This window comes from Gadus macrocephalus, chromosome 10, assembly GCF_031168955.1.
Source record: "Gadus macrocephalus chromosome 10, ASM3116895v1".
Classification (NCBI taxonomy): Eukaryota; Metazoa; Chordata; class Actinopteri; order Gadiformes; family Gadidae; genus Gadus; species Gadus macrocephalus.
Window position 1 is genome coordinate 22884932 of NC_082391.1, and position 25946 is coordinate 22910877.

General features: G+C 50.2%; 2 protein-coding genes across 3 annotated transcripts; both read left to right on the forward strand.

Annotated features, from left to right (window-relative positions):
- Nucleotides 1–38: 38 nt before the first annotated feature.
- Nucleotides 39–18023, forward strand: ccnjl (cyclin J-like). Of its 2 annotated transcripts, none has more exons than XM_060063268.1 (6): nucleotides 39–302; nucleotides 989–1099; nucleotides 3662–3872; nucleotides 12381–12680; nucleotides 13486–13645; nucleotides 14455–18023. In XM_060063268.1, the coding sequence occupies exons 2-6, from the start codon at nucleotides 1022–1024 to the stop codon at nucleotides 14966–14968; spliced, it is 1263 nt and encodes a 420-aa protein (XP_059919251.1). In that variant the 5' UTR covers nucleotides 39–302; nucleotides 989–1021; the 3' UTR covers nucleotides 14969–18023. The 2 variants fall into 2 exon arrangements, with proteins under 2 accessions (XP_059919251.1, XP_059919252.1); XM_060063269.1 differs by having other exon boundaries at nucleotides 992–1099.
- On the forward strand, nucleotides 15017–25946 carry LOC132465992 (probable serine/threonine-protein kinase clkA). Its single transcript, XM_060062959.1, has 4 exons — nucleotides 15017–15102; nucleotides 22121–22629; nucleotides 23858–23989; nucleotides 24607–25946. The coding sequence occupies exons 1-4, from the start codon at nucleotides 15017–15019 to the stop codon at nucleotides 25323–25325; spliced, it is 1446 nt and encodes a 481-aa protein (XP_059918942.1). The 3' UTR covers nucleotides 25326–25946.

A 25946-nucleotide genomic window follows, 5' to 3' on the forward strand; every position in this document is an offset into this window, starting at 1 on the left:
ACCACCGTTCTCCACGTCGAGCGCACGAGCCTCCCTCGCGGCAGCAGCTGGCGGTACTTTGTTAGCGCGGCGCCGAGGCGGCGGACGGGAAGATCGCTGGGAAAAGTGTCAACACTTTAGGAAAACACCGGAGCAAAGCGCCCGTTAGTCGGTACGGAGGTGGCGTTGTTCTGACCGCCTGACGGAGGATTCGAACCACGTTTTAACCGACCTTCGGGGGAGATTACCAAGTTCCCCGGAGAGGAATCCCCCGTCCGGGATGCGGGACTGAGACAAAGGGTCTGGGGCTTCCCGTCGGGCTGGTGAGTGGCACGCCGCGATGGCGACTAAAAGTTTACCAGGCTGATTGTTGATGGGAGAAAACCAGTGTGGATTAACCTAGTACGATGAGCTGTTTTCTGGTGTTTTTTTTTTACCCCCGGGAAGCTTATTATGAGCAGTGTTTTTACCAGTATGGCAAGTTGTGTGGCATGGCTTATAGCGTCTTAGAGGTCGAGTGGATGAGACGCGTGTGGTAAATATAGTATAGTGGGTTCGTCCTTTACCAGTATAAGGTGGACCAGTATAGAAGGTGTACTGGTCCTTCACGCTGGCCACCCAGGGATAAGACATCAGCGGGCTGCTGAGGTCCTCCCTGCCCGTGGAAGTGGTCAGAGGAGGGGTATGGAAATGTAAACTTTCTGATCAAATGCTAAGAATCCTAAGACTTCTAAATTATTTTTGGTGAAATCATCTGCTTCTACTTTGATAAAAAACAACAACAACATGGACTTATGTTGTATCCTCCACTTGGACAAAATACATCTTGGATTGGAGTGTTGCTCAACTCTTGACAACAATGTGTGTTTTTCCATCATGGTAATCCATTGGTATGGACACGTTTTTGGGTTGTACTTCTTAAACCACCTTTCCACTGGGATTGTAGCCCATTGTATGGGTGGACGGTCAGCTGCTGGGGTATTTACACACATGTACCGTTGTATTTCAGCAGGAATAACTTCATCCTTTGGGCTTTCTCTGGATGGGAGAGATGGAAAGGGAGTTGCAATGGTGGAAGGGACAGCTCGCAGCCGATATCCATCAATCCCTCCGCATCAAGGTGAGTCTTAACGCTCTCAGTCCAAACAGTTTTCTAACAGAAATGCTATGAACGGCCCAGCCTGTGTTTATTTATGTGATGTCATGATAAGAAACCGTTTTGTTCGAAGTGTAAACAAGCCCCTTGTGTAGGGTTACATGAGAACTCGGAAATGTAGTACATCACACATGAAATGGTGAATTATTGTGCTTCAAAGGGAAGCAACCGCAATTATTACCAAAACACACTCCCACCAACACACCAAACATAATGTTCTAAGCTACCATAGGTTCACCACAGCTTTTTACAAATGATTCAGCCTTTTATCTTTCGGTGCTTTCTGCACATCCCAACCATTTTCCATTCAATTGCAAACTGCTTGGTACATTTATTTAACGGCTACAGCATAAAGCCTTGGGGCATAATTCTCTCCACATCATCCAAGACCCATTAATTTAATCTAACCACTGGTATGTTCTTGAAGGGCCACTGCTTGTTTCTGCACACTGGTTCAGGTTGGGTTAATAGACATCGTGCCCAGGCTGACGTTGTCTGACTCAGTGAGCGTGTGTACTTTACCTTTACAGGCCGTATGTAATACAGTCCCTTTTGTTTGTAGAGCCCTATAGCCTCAGATGCTAATTATGACAAGGTACCGCTGAAGCACACTTACCACCAGGTTACATGACGGGATAATAAACATAGCGGGCTGTTGAAAAAGGGCAACGCCGCTGTCAGATCTTCACACGATGTTCAACATCTCTGTGGTGGCTTCTCCGCCGCCACCCACACGCCATCCGGCCATACTGACGCTGGCTGCCGTGGCGATGAAGCCCTGATGGGGAGATAGCAGCGGCGTGCGGCATGTGGCAAATTATCAGACATGCAAATCAGGCCGCAGAGGCAGCTGTGGAATTCTTAATTACAGCGGCGCGTCTCCACAAAGGCACCTCGCTACCCCCCCCCCCCCCAGGCCCTCCTTTAACCCCCAGACAGATGGGGGTGATGGGTCTCTGGGGTGGAGGGTGGAGAGAGCACTGCGGAGGCACAGCAGGAAGGGTTCTCTTTTTGGAGGAGTTGGTCGGGGAGGGGGGGGGGGTGTTTATCTGGATTCCATTGAAGTGCCGGTCTGACGATCACAATGGTCTCAGAGCGATCGCTTTACCCTCCCGTTTGAACGTGCTCGTCGACAGAACCTTTTCTCAGTGGGTAGCGGGTTAATGGTATACTATTGATTAATCAGCCGATGTTGGATTCTATGTTTAGCGCGAGATTAATCACACGCTAGAATTAGTGTGATTACAAGGTTCCCAAATTGCAGATGATTGTATTTGATATGATAGATGGGACGGCTGCTTGGTTTGTTAAGTGTTATGACTTAATTATGAATTCAAGTGAATAGTAATGACCCAACCTGCTAGGTTCATTTGAATATGCTGTATTTGTTAGCTTGGTTATCACTCGTTGGTCCAACGGTGGAGATTTACATGAACAAACAATCATTTGTTTGCAGAACCAACCTGCCTAAGAGCGGGGCGTTCCTGTAGCACGGTCTATCAATCGTGCTGATATTCGGGGGGTGGGGGGTCACCTTGTATGTTGACCCCTGAATGGTTATCCGAAAGAGATCAGCGATCCCAATCTGTTTGATCAGCGATCCCCAATCTGTTTGATCAGCGATCCCCAATCTGTTTGATCAGCGATCCCCAATCTGTTTGATCAGCGATCCCCAATCTGTTTGATCAGCGATCCCCAATCTGTTTTCAAAGCCAACGTCCCGCGGTCCTGGAAAGAGTCCAGAAAATATAACATGGTTTAATAAACATGTTTGTTCGTGGATCATAAGCTGCTTACCATTTGGGTCTTTGTAAAATTCCCAACACACGGGTCAGTTTGTTGTTTTTCGCCCACCAGCCAGAGAGTCCTCCTCAGTTCCCGGCTAAACGGGGGTTGATTTAATGGCCATGCCTGCCGGTGTCTTCAGGCCTGCTGTGAGACACTACCAGCTAATTGAACATGAATAGGAGATGTGCTCTGGATGAAACCTCATCCTATCTCCTGCTCCCAACTCTCAATGAGGGAACCATTTCCCCCCACGCATACACATGAACGTTCACATGCACGCACGCTCACGCACACACCTAGCTGGCTTGCTGATCGCAGACCCCTGCAAGGACCTTAATTAGCATGTCATGATTGCATGGATACAAAATGAAATGGGAAGTGAACGGGCGCTGAAGCTTGATGAGGAGTCTTTATTGGGAGACAAAATGGTATTCAGAGTGATCTGCATCTCCGGGCGATCTCCCGGCAACCGCGGATTAAGTGTTTTTACGTGTCATTAAAATATAAAGGAATTGCATGCACTAAGTTTGAAATATGTGGTCGTCAATGTGTACGACCTCAAATTAAATGTCATTTGCCCGACGGCGATATTCCCCCTTAAAAAAGTGAAATTCCCGAACCCAGGTTCTCTGTATCAGAACAGGACAGCAGGAGATGAGCGCTTCTGACTATTATCATGCATGGACCTTAACAACCCCCCCCTCCTCACCTCTGGGCCCCTCCAACCCCCCCCTCCAGGAGCTGAAGCTACCGGCGTACCGGGCGCTCTCGCCACAGATCGGGATGCGGCGGTACTTTGCGGACCTGCTGGCCATCCTGAGCAACCGCTACCAGCTGTGCCCCACCGCCCGGCACCTGGCCGTCTACCTCCTGGACCTGTTCATGGACCACTACGACGTGGCCATCAAGCAGCTCTACGTCATCGCCCTGTCCTGCCTGCTCCTCGCCAGTGAGTCCCGTCCCCGTCGCTCTGTACCCCTACCCCCGTGGACGGGCAGCTTTTGGGGGGGATGGTTTGTGTGGTGGGCGTACCTCCCAGTACGGGTCCCAGTTGAACCCCGCTGTTGGCAGGGTTGGGGATCGTTTGGTGGAACAGCCGCTTGGTTGTGGACCGGTCGGGCGTTGAAGAAGAGAGTCTGGTTCTCGAAGCTGTCCTGTGACCCGTTTTAGGTGAATGTTAGAGAGGCTCGAAGCAGTTGGGATGTTTGGAGCACACCAACAGGGTGTTGGTGTGAGTCCAACAGGACGCAAGGCAACGTTTAGCAAGCGCTGGTACGTTCAGCAGTGAGGCTCATCAGCATCCATTAGTGACGTTCCACTAATCCCCTGCTTTCTCAATTCTGGGGTTGTCATTTCCATAATGTCTTTTTAATTGTCCGCTGGAGGTGAGGTTATGGCGAGCAAAGCAAAGCTCTAGAAGTCTGCATGTACACGTGCCCTTCCCTGGGAGTAGGGCTGGCCCTCTCTATGTATGACGCCTGCGTTGGCACCAGCTGATGCCAAACCTTAGATCCTGCCTTTGATAAAACACTTGTAACAGCTTCCATGGCTCCACTACCTGTCGTTCAGTGTCCTCTACTCCAAAGGTGGGCGGCTGGGTTACTGCTGCGGCTACAAGAACGCACAACAGCCTTTCTTCATTTCTCCTGCACAAATCCTATGTGGCTCTCAATTTATTTCCCTGCTGGCCTTTGGCGGGACTATAATGGGCTTATCACTTCAAGTGTCTCTGTGTCTTCATAGAGATAGATGCACGGTGTGCTGTGTTCGTTTGCATGGTAGAAAAAGAGGTCCAGGAAAAGGGGAAGACATTCCTGAGCTCCTTCCATGTCGCCGGTCTGCCTGCTGGGAGATGTTGTCCAAGGCCTCAGCCACCGTGTTCAGCAGCTGTGGTAGTGGGGCTCTTCTTCTGGGGTTTGTTAATAGGTAACAGTGTTTTGCGGAAGACCCCGTTGTGTTCTCAGCTTTATGAACACACATACACACAGACTAACTTATGAAAGGAAAGGCAAGGTTGTTTGTTATTTCTGCCTTCTGCTAATGATGCTGCAAGTGTTGCAGTGACTCCCCATGATTTACCGTCTGAAGCTTCTATACATTAAAGCAGCCCTCGGCATCATGGGTAATTAGACTAATGATGCCGTCAGAGAGGGAGTCTGGACTGGGGGGGGGGGGAGTGTGTGTGTGTGTGTGTGTGTGTGTGTGTGTGTGTGTGTGTGTGTGACTGTGTGTGTGTGTGTGTGTGTGTGTGTGTTGGGACACACGCCGGCTGTGTGCAGATGAGACTCTGGTTGAATAAAATTGAACGGAGCTTGAAAGCGGCTCTGGTTTAAAGTAACGTCATGAAGCGCCGAGAATAGCTTTGAGATTCCGCTCGCTGAGTGGGGGAAATATTATCAACTCAAACTGGTCAGAAGACCCTTTGATAAATGAAGTCTTCTTTTTTTAAGCTGTGATTGTAGCTTTCTTTAGGTCTTGCTCTCTTTCTCTCGCTCTCTCTCTCTCTTCCTCTCTTCCTCTTCCTCTCTCTCTCTCTTCCTCTCACTTCCTCTCTCTCTCTCTCTCTCTGTCTCTCTGTCTCTCTGTCTCTCTGTCTCTCCCTCTCTCCCTCCCTCCCTCCCTCTCTAGCGCTCTGTTGCTCCGATGTCAGAATCCTCCATGACTCCCGGGTATCTGAGTCATGATTGATGAAGGCTTGAAAGCGCTGCTGGATTCAAAGTAGTCTTTGGTTTGCATCTGGCCTGAGGTGCTTTGGAGCCTACCTATTGAACCAGCTCCCCGGTCCCTCTGCCTGCTCTTTGACAGACGCATTGTCTTTGTTTAAAATTCCACCAGCTTCCGAGCACGGACAATTAATCACCAGCTCTATTATTATATTTCAGTCACTGTTATAACCCTGGGGGCTCGCTCTCTGTGAGAGATTGTACGCGTGTGTGGTTGCGTGCGTGTGTGTTTTGTGTATGTGCGCCTGTACGAGCATGTGTTGGAGACGTCAGGCCTCCCGAAACAGTACCGAACGTCCTTGGAAATACAATGTAATCTGTTGGTTTGTTCCAAAACCGTGCATGGGGTTGGATGGACGTGGCAGGATGTTGACTTTCCATTGTGTTGTGGTCCCATTGAGGCCCTGGTGCATAGAGAGCCCATCAGTCCCGCTGACACCCTGTCCCCTGCAGTCCGAGGGCCGCTCACTGCCGCCATTTGTCCCGCTCGGTGACCTCATGGTCCGTGTGACTCATTGTGTCCGTCTCCAGCCCCTCTCCTCGCTGTAATCAGCCTCTCTCTCTCTCCCTGGGTCCATGGAGAGGAGCAGAGGCCGGTGCTCGCTGCTCTGTTGTAGACGGGCTGGTCTGTAGACGAGCTGGGGTGGCACCGCGCCGGGTGCCAGCCCCAAGGCGGTGACGCACGGGACGTCGGCCACGCCGCGACCTTGTGGCGTGTATCTGCCGGCGAAGACCTCCGTTTAAAGCCGTGTTCTCTGGTTACTCTGCTCGTTTATCGTGGGGACCTTTCTTCCGTTTCGTGGAAGTGGAATCAAATCCCAATGGTGGACAGAAGTGTGTGCGTGTGTGTGTGCCCGTGCACGTGCACGTGCGTGTGCAAGACTATCATCATATGTATCAATGAGTGCAAAGTATGAAGTAAACAGTGGAAGGTGGAAAGAGAGCATTCAGTGTCTCTTTGCAGACCAGTACGATGCGGCGGCCGGGACAGAGCTCGCGCACACACAGACCCCTCGGCCCCGGGGCCCGTAGCAGGAGGAGGAGGAGCCCTGAGGGCTGGGGCACCTGCCATATGCTCTCCGAGTCAAAGCTCAAACAAAAGCCCCACGACACTAGCGGAGCAGCTCGCCCCATGCCGGGTGGGGGAGGTGTGTGTGTGTGTGTGTGTGTGTGTGTGTGTGTGTCTGTGTCTGTGTCTGTGTCTGTGTGTGTGTGTGTGTGTGTGTGTTGTTTGAACCCCGCAAGCAATGATTACTAAATGTCATTGCGAGTGGCATGACAACCGTCAGAATCTGCTTATAGGATCGCGGAGGCATTCCGCATCGCTGATTGTTCCTGATGCGGTCGCTTGTTGTGCTACTAGAGAATTGTTTTTAAGGGCGAGGGCCAGAGACAATCCCATTTTTATTGTCCTTGCCTTGTATTGTTTCGTCATGAAGTGGAGATACAGACTATCACCCGGATTTATAGTTAGAGTGAATTACGGTTGGAAGATATGCACTCCAAATGATCGAATATGAGGTTTGGAACGTCAGCGAGAACTAGTTTCCTTATATTTTTTAGATTAGATTAGATTCAACTTAATCGTCATTGCACAAGGAAGGAAGGAACACCAGTCAAACAAAATATTTCCTTATATGTCTGTGTAACGCAGTCAGTGTGACTGTTAATTTGAATTTTGAATGCATAAGAAATCAATAATGTGAAGAATTCCCCTCAGCGATCGTTATCATGAAGGCTCTCTGTTCAGCCAGCCCTAGGGGATGTAGACCAGTGGACACAGAGCAGGAAGTGGATGTCTCCCAGTCCCAGCCTTGGACAGAGCTACCAGGGGTACCAGTGGGACCAGTGGGACCAGGGGTACCAGGTGTACCTGTAGTCCCAGTGCTACCAGTGGGACCAGTGCTGCAGCAGCATGAGGGCCGCAGTGGGCCTGCCGCCGCTGCCCTCCACGGCCTCTCAACCCGTAGCTGCCGGGTCATAACAGCCCCAGGAACGGGGTAAACGCAGGCCCACGTCCCTGGGGGGCCGGGGAGCAAGGGAGGGGGGCTTCAAAGGCAGGTCGGACGCTGACGTTAAACAGTGTCGAAGGAGGGGCGGGGGGGGGGCACCGGAGCAGTGAGATGGGGCGTATTAGGAATGAGTGGGCTCTGTAGGCCGCTCTGATGTCAATGTAGATGTATAGCGGGCGCCCCCCCCCCCCACTGTGAGCCCCCCCCCCCCCCCCCCTTTCCCCATTACATGGTCCGATGGTAATTCTGATGGAATTACCACGCAAGACCCCCTTAATTAAAATAATTATATCTCGTCTGGCAATTACTGTAATGCATGTCCGTGCTTCAAATTAGGCATACTAATGCAAGTTTCAGATGCTGCCAAATCACCCATTTATCTGCTTATTAAAACCCATTCAGTGTGTTAGTTATAGTATGGACGGTTATTGTTGGTGTTGTCGGTTTACTGTTGAGCGGGGCCGTCGCTCCCTGAGGCCCTGTATGGGAGGGAGGAAGGGACACACACACACACACACACACACACACACACACACACACACACACACACACACACACACACACACACACACACACACACACACACACACACACACACACACACACACACACACACACACACACACACACACACACACACATTCCTTGTCCATGTCACTCCACAAAGCAGTCCCGTGGCTCTGCGCTGGCAGAGAGCGTACCCCCCCCCCCCCCTAGCCCTTAAGGGGGGTCGGGTCCCTGAGATTCTCCCCCGGTCACCCAAGCGTTGGCGTTGGGGATCAGAGGTCGGGCTGGGCCTGCATTGTGTGAGCCGTGGGGGCCAGGGGGTGACAACGCGGGGGGGGGCTGGGATGGGAGGGGAGGGGAGCTGTGGTCAATGTCACACCAGTAGAGACACACCAGTAGAGACGCACCAGTAGAGACGCACCAGTAGAGACGCACCAGTAGAGACGCACCAGTAGAGACGCACCAGTAGAGACGCACCAGTAGAGACGCACCAGTGCATAGAGACGCACCAGTAGAGACGCACCAGTAGAGACGCACCAGTAGAGACGCACCAGTAGAGACGCACCAGTAGAGACACACCAGTGCATAGAAACACCAGTAGAGACACACCAGTGCATAGAGACACACCAGTAGAGACACACCAGTAGAGACGCACCAGTAGAGACACACCAGTGCATAGAGACGCACCAGTAGAGAGTAGACGCACCAGTAGAGACACACCAGTGCATAGAGACGCACCAGTAGAGACACACCAGTAGAGACACACCAGTGGAGAGCCACCAGTAGAGACACCAGTAGAGACATACCAGTAGAGACACACCAGTAGAGACACACCAGTAGAGCCACCAGTAGAGACACCAGTAGAGACATACCAGTAGAGACACCAGTAGAGACACACCAGAGATGAGCCGCCACATTAAAAGAGGTTCTCAGGCGGGGAGTAAAGCGTCCGTCCGTACGATTTTATTTTTATACTCCGATCTAAAAGTAGGGCTTGGATTACGGAGGACTGCTGATGGGTGGGGGCTGTGGGCCGTGTGCCCTGAACGCTGGAGCCGTGCATTGTTTTTTAAGCTGCTGGCTGGTTTCATTATTGTTGTTGATATCGGAGCCAGCGGGAGATTAAGCAGAACCGAGCGGCCCCGCTGAACACACAGCCGCTGACACAGTAACCCGCGTGGGAGAGCTGCTCTCGGGTTACTCCCCCGCCTCCCCCCCGCCAGCAGCAGCACACCTGGGCGGGAGCCCCTCCGTCCCACTCTTACCTCTCCGCGACCCCCGACCTCTGACCCCGCCCTGACGGTTCAACCACCTCCTCCCTCCCTCTCTCGTTTCCTCGCTCTCTCGTCGTTGTCGTCCGAACCCAGCGGCGGCCGGCTCTCGTTCGTGTGCCGATGTGAAGGCAGCCGCCGTGAGAACGCAGGCGGCGTTCCTGAACGCAGGCGGCGTTCCTGAACCCTGATCTCGGGGAGCATGCCGCTCCCCTATCGTCACGCCGGCTGCTCTCCGGAGCGTCTGGCGACCTGCATTCCAGGTGGCGGAGGAATGCACCCCCCGTCCCCGGCGCAGGGATGGGCAGAGGAACCCGGAACGCTGGGATCCGCTCTGGGGAAGAGCTCCGCGGGCCGTACCACTCAGCCACACCTCTGAGGGGTGGCCTTCGAGGGGTATCAGTGGATCTGCTCGCTGCTTTGTCTCCCGAGGGTCTGGTAGTAAAGTGAGGAGTCGTCATTGCAGATCAAAGGGCAGCGCGGGGACGGGGGGCCGGCGGTGAGCTGGGTTTACGGGGGTCTCTGTGTGAGCTTGGTGGTCTACAGGCAGACCCAGGCCTAGAGGACACGGGGCATGTGTGGACAGAGCCCAGGGTGGGGGGGAATATCCCTCTTTACCTCTTCTGTCCAAGGGTTTCCTGTTCTGGTGTGGAGACACCATTACTGCCTGTGTGCTAATTGCCCCTCTGGCTGCTTGGGCCTCTGACACCCCCACCCTCTCTCCCTCCCTCCCTCCCTCCCTCTCTCTCCCTCCCTCTCTCTCCCCCTCTCCCGCTTCCTGCTTTATGGTAAAGCAAATTATCAGCAGTAAAAGTCACGCTGGAGGTGGACCCCCTCCCCCCTCCGCCTCGATGGGTACGCGTGAGATCCTGAGCACGAGACAAGAAGCCAAAGGTAGAACCCAGCAGGTTTACAACAGGGCCGCTCGTGAAAGCTGGTTTTAAGGCTGTGGCCGTCAGCAGTGTAGTCCTCTGCACTTCGGATGACATGTTATCACGGTCTCGGAGTAGAACCCACTCCCAGTCGTGTTGTTTTGGTGGTTGGTCTCTCAAAGCCGGTCCACGTATTTGCTTAAGTGATTGTGAGTGGCGCATTTGTTCCCCTAGGGCACGGTTGTGTATAGGCCCGTGATTACTTGATACTTTGCACATTTCAAAGTAGGGTAACGGCTGATTGTGTGCATATGAAAGGGTGAGCCATGACGGAAGAAACAGGGATCTCTTTCCCTCTGAGATGTGCTTTCCTCTACGGTGGTGTCTGTCTGGCATGTTCTTAATCAGCCGTTGCTTGAGAGAACAGGCCGGAGCCGTCAGGTGCAGCGCAGCGTGTACGCCGAGGACCTGAAGCCGCTCCACCATGCAGTCACCTGCCCCCCGCGACCCCAGGGCTGAGCTCTGCTTTCAGTGCGGGGGGGCGCGGGGGTTCTGGGGGGGGGGGGGGGGGAGCCTGCGCCCGCGTAACCCGACTCCCCCGCTCCATCTTAAAGTATAGGGGGGGGGCGGCAGGGACCCGGGGATTACAGGCAGAAACACTGCCCTTCATTGGCTGCACGGGGCCCGCTGGGGGCCCGGGGGCTGTTGCCATGGAAACGGAGAATGTCTTCGGGAGCGGGGAGGGGTGGCGCCCCCGAGAACGAGAGAGCGCTGCGCGGCCGTTCATCGGGGGGGGTGGGGGGGGGGGGGGGGGGGGGGGGGATCAGGTTGATTGGCTTTGTTTTGAGGGCCGTCGGGAGCAGTTGTGTGCGACAGTCAAGTGCCCCCCCCCCCCCCCCCCCCCCCCCCCCACTGCCCTGTGAGCCGTTGCTAGCTAGGACGCGGGGCTCCAGGCCCGGTGGTTCCATGACCAGATGGTGTGTGTAAACATCTACTTAATTGTCGAGGCAGGAAGCAGTGACCGATGGCACTGCGGCCGATTCCAGAGAGACCCAGAAGCACATGTTGTGCTCTTTGGGCTGGGTTCAACATGCGTCGTTGGTGAAGGGAGGCAGACTGCCTGTACGCTGGAGCCCTGGGTCCGAGCCCTGCCTAACCCTAACCCTAACTCTTTGTTGTTTAAACTACAACGGTAAAGCACGTAGAGTTGTTTATTGGAAAGCGCTTTGGATCAAAGGATCCGCCGGGTGTGGTAATGAAGCACTGCGCGCAGAAAGCGCTGGAAATGAATCATAATTTTCCCGGCTTCACAGCACGCGGAGCCACGGTTTAGGCTACAAGCCTATGGTTATGTTTTCCTAATCTAAGGGTAGGTATACTATCAACATACAGCTGGCCGGGGAAGCCCACGCTTTAACCTTGAGAATACAGCTCACACACACCATCATACTAATAGCCTGGGTATCCAACAGCACACAGCACAAAGGGCCCGCTAACCAGCCCTAAGGTTTCACTGACCTTCCTGTATTGATCAATGTTTAAAGTCGCTCCGTTACAGATGGAGCCAGCCAGGATGCCACCGCAGTAATTACCCCAAGTCCGCCACTCCAGAAATGTAGATTAATTGCTGTTCTTGTCAATCTGCTCACCAGAGATTGACGATCCGTATATTGAGCCTGATTTTCACTTGCTTGTCTGAGCTTGGATTCCTCCGTTTAGGGAATGGGATCATTTGGAAAACGCGTATCATGTTAACTGATTCGAGCTGGCCTTTACCTTCCCGCTCTTTGTACTGGGTGGGGGAGGTAGAGCGGGTTGGCTGGTAACCGGAAGGTTGCTGGTTCGATCCCCGGAGTGTCGAGGTGTCCCTGAGCGAGACACCTCACCCTAACTGCTCCCCACGAGCTTGCATGGTTGACACCGCTGTGAGTGTGTGCATGAATGGGTGAGTGTTCGGCAATAATGTACAGAGCTTTGAGTGGCCTCTGGGAAGAAAAGCGCTATAGATAGATAGATAGATATCTATACATATCTACAGTCCATTTACCATTTATATACCTGTGTCTCTCCAGGTAAATTTGAGGAGAAGGAGGACCGCGTGCCCAAGCTGGAGCAGCTGAACTCGCTGGGCTTCATGTGCAGCCTGAACCTGGTGCTCAACAAGAAGGACCTCATCAAGATGGAGCTGCTGCTGCTCGAGACCTTCGGCTGGAACCTGTGCATGCCCACGCCGGCCCACTTTATTGACTACTACCTCCACGCCTCGGTGCAGGAGGGCGACCTGTACAACGGCTGGCCCCTCTCCTCGCTCTCCAAGACCAAGGCCTTCATGGACAAGTACACACACTACTTCCTGGAGGTGTCGCTGCAAGGTGAGCAGGGGGGGGGACATCCTGGAGCTCTCTGCTGCTGGCCGGCGCTCCAGGAGTTCATTCACAGTATGGGGGCTGAGAATTTAACATGGAGGATAGAAAATCTAAAGCCTTTGGCTTTCAACATCTAAGAGTGTCGTTGCGCCTTATTTTTTCGATAACCAAATCAAAGCTAAATGCTGGTGTAGACTTCAAAAGCGTTGAAACCCTTTTGCTTTTCACTTCATCCAGTGGTTGTGCTAAACGGTATCCAACAGTCATTAAAATAATCCCGTTGAAGTCCGAGAGTAGCATCAGGTCACACTTTGAATCAGCAGTGTGTCTCATGTGTTTCACCGTTGCTCTCTTCTATATCATCGTGTGAGTCTGTCATTGGAGCTGTTCCTAAGGAAACTCTGCCCTCCTCCTCCTCCTCCGTCTCCTCCCCCTCCTCCTCCGTCTCCTCCCCCTCCTCCTCCTCCTCCCCCTCCCCCTCCTCCTCCTCCTCCTCCTCCTCCTCTGTCTCCTCCCCCTCCTCCTCTGTCTCCTCCCCCTCCTCCTCCCCCTCCTCCTCCTCCTCCTCCTCCCCCTCCCCCTCCTCCTCCTCCCCCTCCCCCTCCTCCTCCTCCTCCTCCTCCTCCTCCTCTGTCTCCTCCTCCTCCTCCTCTGTCTCCTCCTCCTCCTCCTCTGTCTCCTCCTCCTCCTCCTCCTCCTCCCCCTCCTCCTCTGTCTCCTCCTCCTCCTCCTCCTCCTCCTCCTCCCCCTCCTCCTCCTCCTCCTCTGTCTCCTCCCCCTCCTCCTCCTCCTCCTCCTCCTCCTCCCCCAGACCACGCCTTCCTGAGCTTCCGTCCGTCCCAGGTGGCAGCGGCCTGCGTGGCTGCGTCTCGTATCTGTCTGCAGATCTCCCCCAACTGGAACACGGCCCTGCACCTGCTGACGGGCTACAGCTGGGACCACCTCACGCAGTGCATCGAGCTCATGCTGCTGTAAGGGAGACGCACGCACACTCACTGACACGCACGCACTCACTCAGCTCACACGCACACACGCACGGTAACTCTCACACACTCACACACACTGACTCACTCTCACACACATGCACACCCGCACGGACACTCATTCACTCACTCACACCACGACCAGCTCTCCTCTTTCCTTCGCTTACTTCTTCTAAGATAACATGTGTACGTGTTGTGTACGTGTTGTGATGGTTTATTGGGCTGCACAACAATGGATAGTGTAGACTGTAAGTCCATCCATGTGACATCAATCCGCAGCCATTTAGTGGTTCTGTTCTCCGCACACAATGGACTACTACGTCCGCGCCGGTAATCGTGGTGCATTTGAATTTGTAAGTATATGTAGGAGGAGGAGGTTGATAGGGCATCATCTGTGTGCTCATTAATGCTCATTAATGCTCATTAATGCATTCATCCAAGCTGTTGCCATGGTAGTCTGCCCACTCTGCACACCTAGCCGTCGTCATGAGTCCCCCCCCTCTTCCTTCTCCCTTTGGGCTCCTTATGTCGCCTTGCACTCAGAGCACTTAAAGGTTAGCTCTTGCCACCACACTGTCCTTTAAATGTGTGCCTAGAGAGCCCCTTTCATGGTGACAACGCCCCCGTGGAAACCCCTTTGACTCAACCTGCCGTCTCTGAGGTGTCATTGTTGCCTGCGTTCAGGTTTCAAACCCATTCTTGTTCCTGGGCTCCGCTGTGTTGGGTCCCAGACAGAGGCCTTGGTCGTTGTTTTGTGCCTCTGTTCTAACGACCTCTCCCCGCGTCGCGCACCGCAGGGCCCACGACAACGACGTCAAGGAGGCCAACAAGACCAAGTCCACGGCCCCACAGCGCCTGGGCTCGCTGCAGCTCCAGCCCCAGCCCGCCCACCTGTCCCCCGTCTCCGCCCTCCAGCGGCCCGCCTCGTCCTCGTCCACGCCCCAGCCCATGCTCTACCAGCCCGAGGGCTTCCCCCACCTGTCCCAGCACTCGCCCTCGCTGTCCCAGCTGCAGATGATCGCCGACGCGCGCGCGCTGGGCCCCGTGGTCAGCGTCTCCCAGGACTTCCTCCAGGGCCACCGCATGGGCCTGCTGGCCGCCGCCCCCTCCATGACCCCCGGCGGCGCCTTCCCCTCCTACCCCGGCCTGGGCTCGGGCCTGCAGCCGGGGCCCCGGCCCCTGCCGCTCCAGGGGCCCATCTCCATGCAGATGGCGTTGGCGGCGGAGCCCCGGCACTGCCTCACCATGGCGTACAGCGGGGGCTACCTGGGCGCCCACCACGGCTTCACGGCCGGCTGCTTCGACAGGTGACGCCAGGAGACGGAGAGGGACCCGGCCACCGGGCAGGAGTGCGCCCCCATGTACCCCACGCAGCTCCCGCCCCCCATCACGCCCCTGGCCGACCTCCTCGCCCTCTCCGTCAGCAGCGTGCCGGGCGGCGCCTGGCCCGACTCCTCCTCCTCCTCCTCCACCTCCTCCTCGTCCTCGTCCTCCTCCCTCTCCAAGCGACGGCTCAAACGCAAGCAGCGTTCCCGTGGCAACATGGATCCGGTGGAGGTCATCACGCTGACGTGAGCGGCGGGCCGACGGGCGCGCTCCGACGCCACAGCGACTCCCACGGAGGCCCCGGGGGCGGGTGGGCCGCCGGACCGTCTGTTATCACTGTGAGCGGGGCGGGACCTCCGAGCCCGATGGAAGAGGACACGTGGAATGATCTAGACTATGTACGGTTATCTCGCTGCTTTAAATCTGATATTAAAATCCAAAATGCATTAACCAATAAGGAGAGGAGAAACAGGCCAGTAAATAACGCATTTCTTTTCAACCCTCCACAAATATCTATATGCTTTAAAGGAGCCCGTAGCCGCCTGGCCAGGGAACAAAGAAGCTATGCCATTTAATTGAATTACAGAATTCCTTTATGCGCCGGTCTGTCGACGTGAATGAAATGCCACTCGGCTTAGATGGAGCTATAGAGGTGGAGCTATAGGGAAGGAGCTATAGAGGTGGAGCTCTAGAGGGCGATTGTGATTGGCTGCACCAGCCCTCAGATGGTGCAGCAGTAAAGGTCCTTCCTCAGTTACCAGCGTGTGGTGTTCCATCACGGCTTGGTGAATCTCTCTGGGATCTAATCTCTTCTGCAGCCCCCTCTTCCTCTGCCCATTCCCTGTTGCATCCAAAGGACAGCCTGTACGGTCAGCCACCGCCCGCATCTTCCAGGACCTTGCAGTTAAATATCACCAGAAACACTCAAAAGACATTCGCTGTAATGGCAGGTTGGGATTGGCTACTAATGGGGACCTAGACATTGGATCTATAGCTACTGATGTACATTGGCTCTATGGCTACTGATTGATATTGGTTCTATAACTACTGATGGACATTGGTTCTATAGCTACTGATGGACATTGGTTCTATAGCTGTTCCAGGGGACATGGCCGTGTGGTTCTATAGCTACTGATGGACATTGGTTCTATGGCTTCTTATTGACATTGGTTCTAAAGCTGTTCCTGGGGACCTGGACATTTGGTTCTGGGGTGTGTACATATGAATTGCTGCTGCCTTCTTATGAACTGTTGGTTCTGTGTCTGTGTTATTGACTCCAATGTTTACATGAACCACAAAGTTGCAGGGACTTGAACAAATTACTTGAATATGATGCCATTGAAACGTGCTGTAGCTTTTATTTATGACACAGCTTTTTCGCGATATTCCTTTTTTTTTTTTCATCTTTTTTTATATATATTTTAGTGTAGTTTGTTTAACCAACCATAGTACCACACCCTGTTTAAAAATATAGTTTTTTTGCTGTGTCCTATTGTATGACAACTGTATAATTAAACTCAGGTCTAAAGGTAGCCACTACTCAAAGCCCCCCCCCCGTTCTATTTAGTGTGCTTTAATTGGATGCTAATACAGCACCCATGGGGTCTGGCGTATCGCCCCTCCTCACCCAGAGCTCCACATGCTGCTGAGACGTCGATGACGAACTGCTGAGCATGTCTACGAACCCCCCCCCCCCCCCCCAAAGGCCCTATATATTCGCATCGCCGTGGAAACAACCCCGGAGTGAAACTGGTTGCCATCTGCAGCTGATCTGCTCAAATTGCTTCCACGGTTTCAAAAGCGGGCAATTGCTCGTTTTTTTTTTTTCCTCCTCCACTTCCTGCTCCCCGAAGTATAAACACATCCAGATTCCCAGTGTTGTTCGGCAGCAGTGTTGGGCCCCGTCCGTTTCCATGGCGACGGCTCCCCCGTATCCCAGCTGCACCTGATGTGCACGGCGAGTTGTGTGTGTTTGTGTGTGTGGGTGGCGGCGGTAGTGGTGGTGGTGGTGGGAAATGAAAAAAAAAAAAAGAAAACCCGACGGCAGTAAACGAATGCTGTGGCCGAGCCGTCTCCTCTTTTAGAAACTGACACAACTGTATTTTCTCTGGCGGCCGGGTGCCACTTTTCACACCCGCCAGAGGACTCCATGAGCTCCCTGAAAAATAGGTTTGCCCGCTTCTACTTACGGTTCCAAGGGTTGCCGGAGACAGCTCACCGTGCTAGTGCCTTGTCCGGCTGGTGGTGGACGACTGGGGTCGTACAGCCAGAGACGACGTTGTAAAATGTAACGATAACACTACGACATGACCTCCCGCTCTGCCTTCCACCCGACGCACCCACCTATTCCAGACAGATGTTTGTGTTGTTTTATAAACCACTGTTGAGGACATTTTGTGTACCTTTTCTTTTTTTTCACCACAGACTTTTTCTCCCGTATTTTTAATGATTTATTTTTTCATGGTTTGTTTTTTACATTCCTTTATATAGGTGCATTATAGTTTTAAGCTTGTTTAGTTAAAGCTTTATTTCACATTGACGTTGGTATGAACACGGTTTTTTAATGTTTTTATTTAAGACAATAACCTGCTCTCCCTCACTAAAAAGAGCAACCACCCACTGAATTCTGCAAGGTGCAATATGTTTATTCTCTGTTGTATAGCATTGTCACAACCATCACTGTGAATTGTTCACCACTGGTAGATCTTTTATAATTTATTTTGATAACTGACTTGACCTGGCGTCGATTGATCACGGCCAGCGGCTCTGAACGCACCACATATGTTGCATATTGCAGCCCTTTTCATTGAGCGATCAGGTACACACTGATTTTTGTTTTTCCTTTCTATTCCGATCAAGACACCACTCCACTAAAACACAAGACGTCTCTCATGAGAGGTCTGGACGGCACAAACTTTGTATTTTTATAATATTTTGTTACCATATGTTAGTTTGGTTTAATGTGACACATGATAAAGGAAACGTTTTTTTTTATCGATTGTGGCATGGAAAATAAAAAAATAAAAAAGATTGAACAGAACGTGCAAAGCAATGAAATAATGTTCCAATGTCATGTCTTACGAGATGTGTTGTGCCACCCCCATAACCCCAACTCTTAATGCAATGGTCTGGGTCAGACCATTCCATTAAGAGGTTGAGAGCTTTAACACACCGCGACGCCTGTCCCCAACCCGACCAGTGCCTTCCTGGGAAATAAAATCTAAAACTAACGAAAAACATCGAAAATCCAGGCTACACTGGCCTACATAATCCTTACTTGACTTTGACCTCTCTCATTATACTTGTCATTTAGGTCGTTACATCTTACCAGTTGTTATGGTGAACACACTGGCCTACATAATCCTTACTTGACTTTGACCTCTCTAAATTTACTTGTCATTTAGGCCGTTACATCATCTTACCAGTTGTTATGATGAACAAGGGTATGTGAAATACATGCTTTAAATGAGCTAATCAGAGGACAGATTAGACAGGCCTACTCATTTGCTCAGCATGGCATTTTAATGCCATACGATTTAATCCTGATGACTAAAAGCAAACAAAATGCAAATCTACATCTACCTTCACAGAAGTGAAACTAAGTGAACCTATTGAGCACCCTAAAAAGAGTAGTCTAATGCCATTTCACCATAAATGATTCAATCCACGGGGTGAGGGATTAATATTATAAATGTCATCATTTGGCTTTGGTTAGTAATCCAAAGTGAAAGGACTGCGAAAATCAGCACTCCCTTGTTAAATACTCTGTGGCTGTGGTGAAAAGCTTGCAACAACATTATAGATCATTAGTCACTAAGTAGCTAGCTAGTTTCTAAACCTGTTGAACCACTAAGCCAAGAGATTTGTTGTGCCACCATGGGTTGCATGGTCCATGTGTTAATAGGGGGTTGGGGGTTTGAGAGAGATGGGTGTGGGACCGTCAGTTTGATAATGGATCTTTTACTTCCAGCCTTTGTTTACGATGCAAAATAGCAAGGGGTGCGGGCTTCCTTTTAATTGGTCTTTAATAAGGGGGGGTGGTCCTCTTCTGTGGTCGCCGCCTCAGCACACGTGTGTTTAAAACGTACTTGGAACCCCTCTCTGACCACCAGGCCGATCTGATAATAGATGCGCGTATCTTCCGATATAGCATTACTGTCGTTCACATTCACATTGTAAATCAGAACATAAGTAGGCTATCCCATTCCAAACGATGAATCCCTTGCTGCTGTAACCAGTCCATCCCACCCAGGTGAGAGCTGGCCGCAGCAGTGGTGCATGGAAGACGAACCACTGTGGTTAACAACAGTCAATATTCTGAGCTAAAACAAATCTTATTTTCCTTGCCGATGTATTCCACGATGGAAACTTCGGCTCCTACTTTTATCCAGGGTCGACGAATGAAAAGCTTCCATCTCCAGGCTGATCATGTTTAGCCTCATCGACCCCGGTGAGCTATGAAGTTTTTGCAATGGCGCCGTTTTGTGGTGAAAGGATGACAGTACACAGCTTTACAAAACAAGAGTCCAACACAGAGAATCCCCAGCTCTTCATGATAATACCATACATGGGGTTTATATGCAATGGAATATATAGACACCACTGACCACTGTTTTGTTTGCCTATGTCTGCGTAAAGACATAGTAATGGGGAAAAATTTGAATATAGGCTATTTGAAATTTTATTTGGGAAATTAATGATTTTCCCAAACAGAAACAGCATTTTATGAGCGGGTGAACTATCGCGAACGAACACACGGAACAAATTGTGATACATTAATAATGAGATAAAATAAATTGAAGAAACGACATAACTTTGATTCATGCTATTTATTTGTATTTTCGGCCCATTCGCTCTTCATCTCGACCTACCAAAAGGTTTCCGTCTCTTACTTCAAAGAGCTGTGTACTTCAGTGAACAGTCCTCGAAGCGGAAAAGATAGGAACATGACAAGAATAATTGCTGTGAGTTGTGCCATGTTCTACTTCTGTAACATACAGAATTTGTCATATATCTTGTTATCATCAAAGACGGCTCTCTGTCGGAAACGGAAGTCCATCTATCAAAAGTCCCTCCCTCTCGGCTCCAATCTAAAAACCCAATAGTGTAGCTGAAAGTCCCGCCCCCTCTCATGCTCATGTGGAGGATCCTTCTTTTATAGGTCCATGCAGGATCCCGTTCCAGGCTTTCCGTTGTGGGATGAAAAAGTCTGGCAACGATGTTAAAAGTTATATTTGTCCCAATTGGAGTAGATATTTTTTTTGTTTTTCATCGACATCGGACCACGCCACATCAAGATTACAATGAGATATCGTTATATCAGATCGTTTTTAATTATTTTGTCATATCCGATGTTCAAGTTGATCAATAAAGTTTTCAACGACATCAAAGCCACCACGCATGCCGCTCGTCCGTATTTGTTCACCTTTAGCATATTTGATTTTGATAGCGTATAGGCTAACGTTAAAGATAAGTATTTCGTATAATCCTTCTTTTGATTCGGAAAAACCTTCTTAATCAAATACCGCAAAACTACATACAAGCTGATCTTCATTTGACAGGTGCGTTACAAGCCTGCAGCCCCGCCCATCTCAGGTGATTTACCGGCCTGCAGTCCCACCATCTCAGGTGAGTTACCGGCCCGCCGTCCCTCCCACCTCAATGCTCTGGCCTGATATTTAGGTGTCCGAGCAGCGAAGCTGCTTTGTCCCCTATTGTTTCTATACCGTTCATTTTCCTCCAAAATTTTGTAAAAGTCATATTGCATCCTATAGGCCTACCGTAAGTCGAAAAACACTTGAATTTTGTCATTGTATCTACGACTATAGGTGGATACCATTAACACAGATCTGTACTCTTTTAAGAAAGCCCTTAATTCTCTTGAGAAATGTGTGCTTGGAGTTTTCTTGATGTTTTGTGCTTATCAATGGTCATTTTCACCATCTGAATGAGGCTTCATGTCGTTCAGGAATGTCAGTGGCTGAACGCGATTATGCCTTGTTCTTCTTAGGTTTAGAGTTCGAATCCCGATTAGAGAATTATGAACAAGCTGAACATGACATTCCGCCATTGCTACAGACAATCAACATTCCGGCTCATGAGTTTCCAAGAATCTGACTGCCAAGACATAGTATGGCATTAAGGGGAAATTCTCCTTAACCATTTTTCCTATTTCTATTTCTTCCGTCAGTGTTCTTGACTGCAAATGTTTAATTTCCCCAGAAAATGAGTTTTCAGGTATATGCTTTTTAAGATAGCCCTTAATTCACATAGACATTTTCACCATGTGAATGAGGCTACATTTCAAGTTTTTCAGTAACTCAATGCGATAATGCCTTGTGATGGTGAACCTTACGTTGAGAGTTAGAATCCCGATCAGAGCATTATGATCAAGCTGAACTTGACATTCGGCCATAGCTCTGCAGCCCACTCACCTGAAAGCCGAGGCACAGTATGGCATGAAGGGGAACATCTTTCCTTCATGAATATGTCATATTCACATATCTCCATATATATTTTCATACAGTGTTCTAGACTTTTCATTTAGCTTGGACCCCGTCAATCACTACTTGCGCTCATATTAATTTGTTTGAGTTTGCTTAATAAGTAAGAACATTTTAAAGTAAAGAAGACAACCAGACTGTGAGTTAATATTTGAATGTGAAGAAATTGTATATTTTCTGCCTTTGATACTTTTATTTTGTAGAACATTGTACCTATGTAAATACCTTGGAAATAGTAATGCATTCTTGTCGATGCAACGACAGAGAGAGCACCGTGTCGAGAGTGATTATTATCTTCTCCCTTTTTCAGGGTGTTACATCAGCGAGACAAACATTGAACCCTCCCGTCTTCACCGCTGAGCCAGTCGCCTGCACAGTGCACTCCTAAATGCACCACCGGGCCCATGCCCGCGACATATAACCACCAAGGACTCAACTGCTCGCCTCTATAACCGTCGGGCTGTTGATCGCCTACAAATAATCCAAAGCAGTGTCTCCTGCGCATTCAGCATTTATATTTCTAAACAAAAAAACAAGGTCCATGATAACAAACGATTTAAAACTTGTATTACTAAAATGTACAAAAAAGGGCAGCAGAGGTGTATACATACAGCGACCGTACCCTGGTCCACAGTGACGGTACCCTGGTCTACAGCGACCGTACCCTGGTCCACAGTGACGGTACCCTGGTCTACAGCGACCGTACCCTGGTCTACAGTAGTGGTAACCGGGTCTACAGCGACCGTACCCTGGTCTACAGTAGTGGTAACCGGGTCCACAGCGACCGTACCCTGGTCTACAGTAGTGGTAACCGGGTCTACAGTGACGGTACTCTGGTCTACAGCAACGGTACCCTGGTCTACAGTAGTGGTAACCGGGTCCACAGCGACGGTACCCTGGTCTACAGCGACCGTACCCTGGTCTACAGTAGTGGTAACCGGGTCTACAGCGACCGTACCCTGGTCTACAGTAGTGGTAACCGGGTCTACAGCGACCGTACCCTGGTCTACAGTAGTGGTAACCGGGTCTACAGCGACCGTACCCTGGTCTACAGTAGTGGTAACCGGGTCTACAGCGACCGTACCCTGGTCTACAGTAGTGGTAACCGGGTCTACAGTGACGGTACTCTGGTCTACAGCAACGGTACCCTGGTCTACAGTATAGTGGTTCCCGGGTCTACAGCAGTGGTACCCAGGTTTACTGTGATGGTACCCTGGTCTACAGTAGTGGTAACCGGGTCTACAGCGACCGTACCCTGGTCTACAGTAGTGGTAACCGGGTCTACAGCGACCGTACCCTGGTCTACAGTATAGTGGTTCCCGGGTCTACAGCGACCGTACCCTGGTCTACAGTAGTGGTAACCGGGTCTACAGCGACCGTACCCTGGTCTACAGTATAGTGGTTCCCGGGTCTACAGCGACCGTACCCTGGTCTACAGTATAGTGGTTCCCGGGTCTACAGCGACCGTACCCTGGTCTACAGTAGTGGTAACCGGGTCTACAGCGACCGTACCCTGGTCTACAGTATAGTGGTTCCCGGGTCTACAGCAGTGGTACCCAGGTTTACTGTGATGGTACCCTGGTCTATAGTGGTGGTACACGGGTCTACAACGACGGTACCCAATGCCACAGTAGTGGTACCCGGGTCTTCAAAAACATAATTTGTGTTTGTGTCGCTCAACTATTCCTCTCGTGCCCCTCCTCTGACAGCAGCCGGATGCAAAACGCATCTCAGAATGTCATCATCAGACATCAGCCCTTGGACAACTGTGCATTACCTGAAGCTTAACCTCAACAGTCCTGAGCTCCTCTCCGTACCAGGCTAGCTAGCGTTACCTGATGGAAACTACCCAGCATAGGCCCATTCATGACAGCAAATATTAGTATAGTCCGATGCTGGGGACGTGCGAGCACGCACTCTCTGTGCCGGCAGCAGCGATGGCGTCCCAGATGGCCAGTCCTTTGAGCCTCACCCCCCTGGGTTAATCGCTGAACCACGTGTTCCTCGAAAAGATGAAAAGACAAGGTGTGGTTGTATTTGTGCCCCTAAAGCGCCCCGTTTTGGTTTAGTGCACCTTTTGTTCCTCACAGCTTCTCTAACATCGCAGTGGAAAGCAGATGCACTGAAGGGTAATGTACAGTGTTTGTTTTTCCAAAGAAGGTTGGGATCGCCAGCTATAAGCCAATGAGCTTACACAGTCTTCATCTAGCGCTCAATACATTAACTGTGTAGTCATGTAATACAATCTGTACACACACACACACACACACACACACACACGTAAACAACTTACTGGACCAAGCCCATCATAAGTTGACACCCACTGCGTTATTTCGTATAAATACCATATTCTACATTTGCTGAGTCTGAGAGCTTCTACCATCTGAGAGGTCAAACTGTGGTTTTAGTAGCAGCTGCCAATTTCTACCTTCCCCTCATTCCCAAAATGATGAGGACTGTGGCTCTAATTCTAGGAATGGTTGCGTTGATGGAATCAAGCGAGGTAAGCAGTGTTTTTCTTGGTTCGGTTTCTGCTAAAACTCTGGGATATTTAGAATAACTTGTCCAATAGTCCAGTGGCTGTGTTCACGTATTCACAATTCAGGAATACTTTTCTGATTTCATATGTATATGATATTGTAAAGAGAAGAACAAAGTTAAGTCACACCCAAATTAAAGCTTTTATTGTTGCATTGTGGGTGATGAGATGAGATGGCATGCAGATGGTAAAACCAGATGAGGAAATAAAGGTTATTTATTTGTGTTGTTACCAATGATACCAAGTCTGGTTCTTCAATGCCATTCACTAGTCCAACGGTGGAATAAAGAAGATCTTTTTAATATGCACTTAATATTGACTTGAATATTATGGATTTACCATATGTCATTTCTAATCCTTAATTAATGAAATAGGAACACATTTCAAGTTAGAATCATGTCAAATTAAAAATCGGAAAACTAAAGGGGATAAAAGGGGAGCGGGTATTTGTTTTTACAAATGGTCTTTGTAAATGTATACTTTATTTGCTATATTTAGAAAATGATCACTTTTCATTTCTATGATAACTTTGGCTCCTTTGAATAAGTTACCAACTTTCCATTTTCTATTTGGATTTGCAGGAAATAGACACGAACACCACTGTGGCCCTTACAACAACAGGAGCTCCTACTACCATGGCAACGGGAGTTCCAACTACCATGACAACGGGAGCTCCAACTACCATGACAACGGGAGCTCCAACTACCATGACAATGGGAGCTCCAACTACCATGACAACAACAGCTCCAACTACCATGACAACGGGAGCTCCAACTACCATGACAACGGGAGCTCCAACAACCATGACAACGGGAGCTCAAACTACTATGACAACAGCTCCTACTACCATGACAACGGGTTCTCCTACTATCATGACTACGAGAGCTCAAGCTACAATGACAACAAGTGCTCCAACTACCATGACAACGGGAGCTCCAACTACCATGACAACGGGAGCTCCAACTACTATGACAACGGTTGCTCCAACTACTATGACAACAGGAGCTCAAACTACTATGACAACGGGAGCTCAAACTACCATGACAACGGATGCTGCAACTACCATGACAACGGGAGCTCCAACTACCATGACAACGGGAGCTCCAACTACCATGACAACGGGAGCTCCAACTACCATGACAACGGGAGCTCCAACTACCATGACAACGGGAGCTCCAACTACCATGACAACAGGGGCTCCAACTACCATGACAACGGGAGCTCCAACTACTATGACAACGGTTGCTCCAACTACTATGAAAACGGGAGCTCAAACTACCGTACTGCTGAACTCTGGTAGTCAAACGGTCCGAGTGTTTCTTCTGAGCTCTGTGCTGCCACTGGTGCTGACCAAATTCTGCCTTTAAGAGAAACAGCGCCCCCCGGTGGCCAAAGGGAAAGTGACGCATGTGTTATATTGAATGTTCTGAGAAAGACTGATTATGGCGTTCCCAGGTGAAAATAAACATTTGTGTCAAGGAGTTACTTAGCACACTTTAGCACATCAATCTGGGCCATTGAGTATCACTATTAATGTCACCTCACAAGTTGAACACATAAAGGGAACACTACAAGTTTGAGCTAACCAATAAGTTAAACTGTTAAAATTATGGAATATGTAAACATATGCAGACCTTTATCGCAATACACGTAACATAACATATATAGATTGTAACATTATCGATGCTTCCCCTATGTATGATTTCTTAGCTCAGCTTGCCTCTCACATTTTCAAGGAATGCAGACTTATGCAGGTTATGATACAAAATCAAGCCCACACTTTATACTGTCGGGGGAATATAATTAATTCTATGTTCTTAAATGTTTTCTGTATTTAATTCTAGTTCTGTTTTCATTGCTGTCCAATAGCTTTGTTTGATTGTATGCTTCTTTGTCAAAATCAAGTATTGAAAAACAGTAA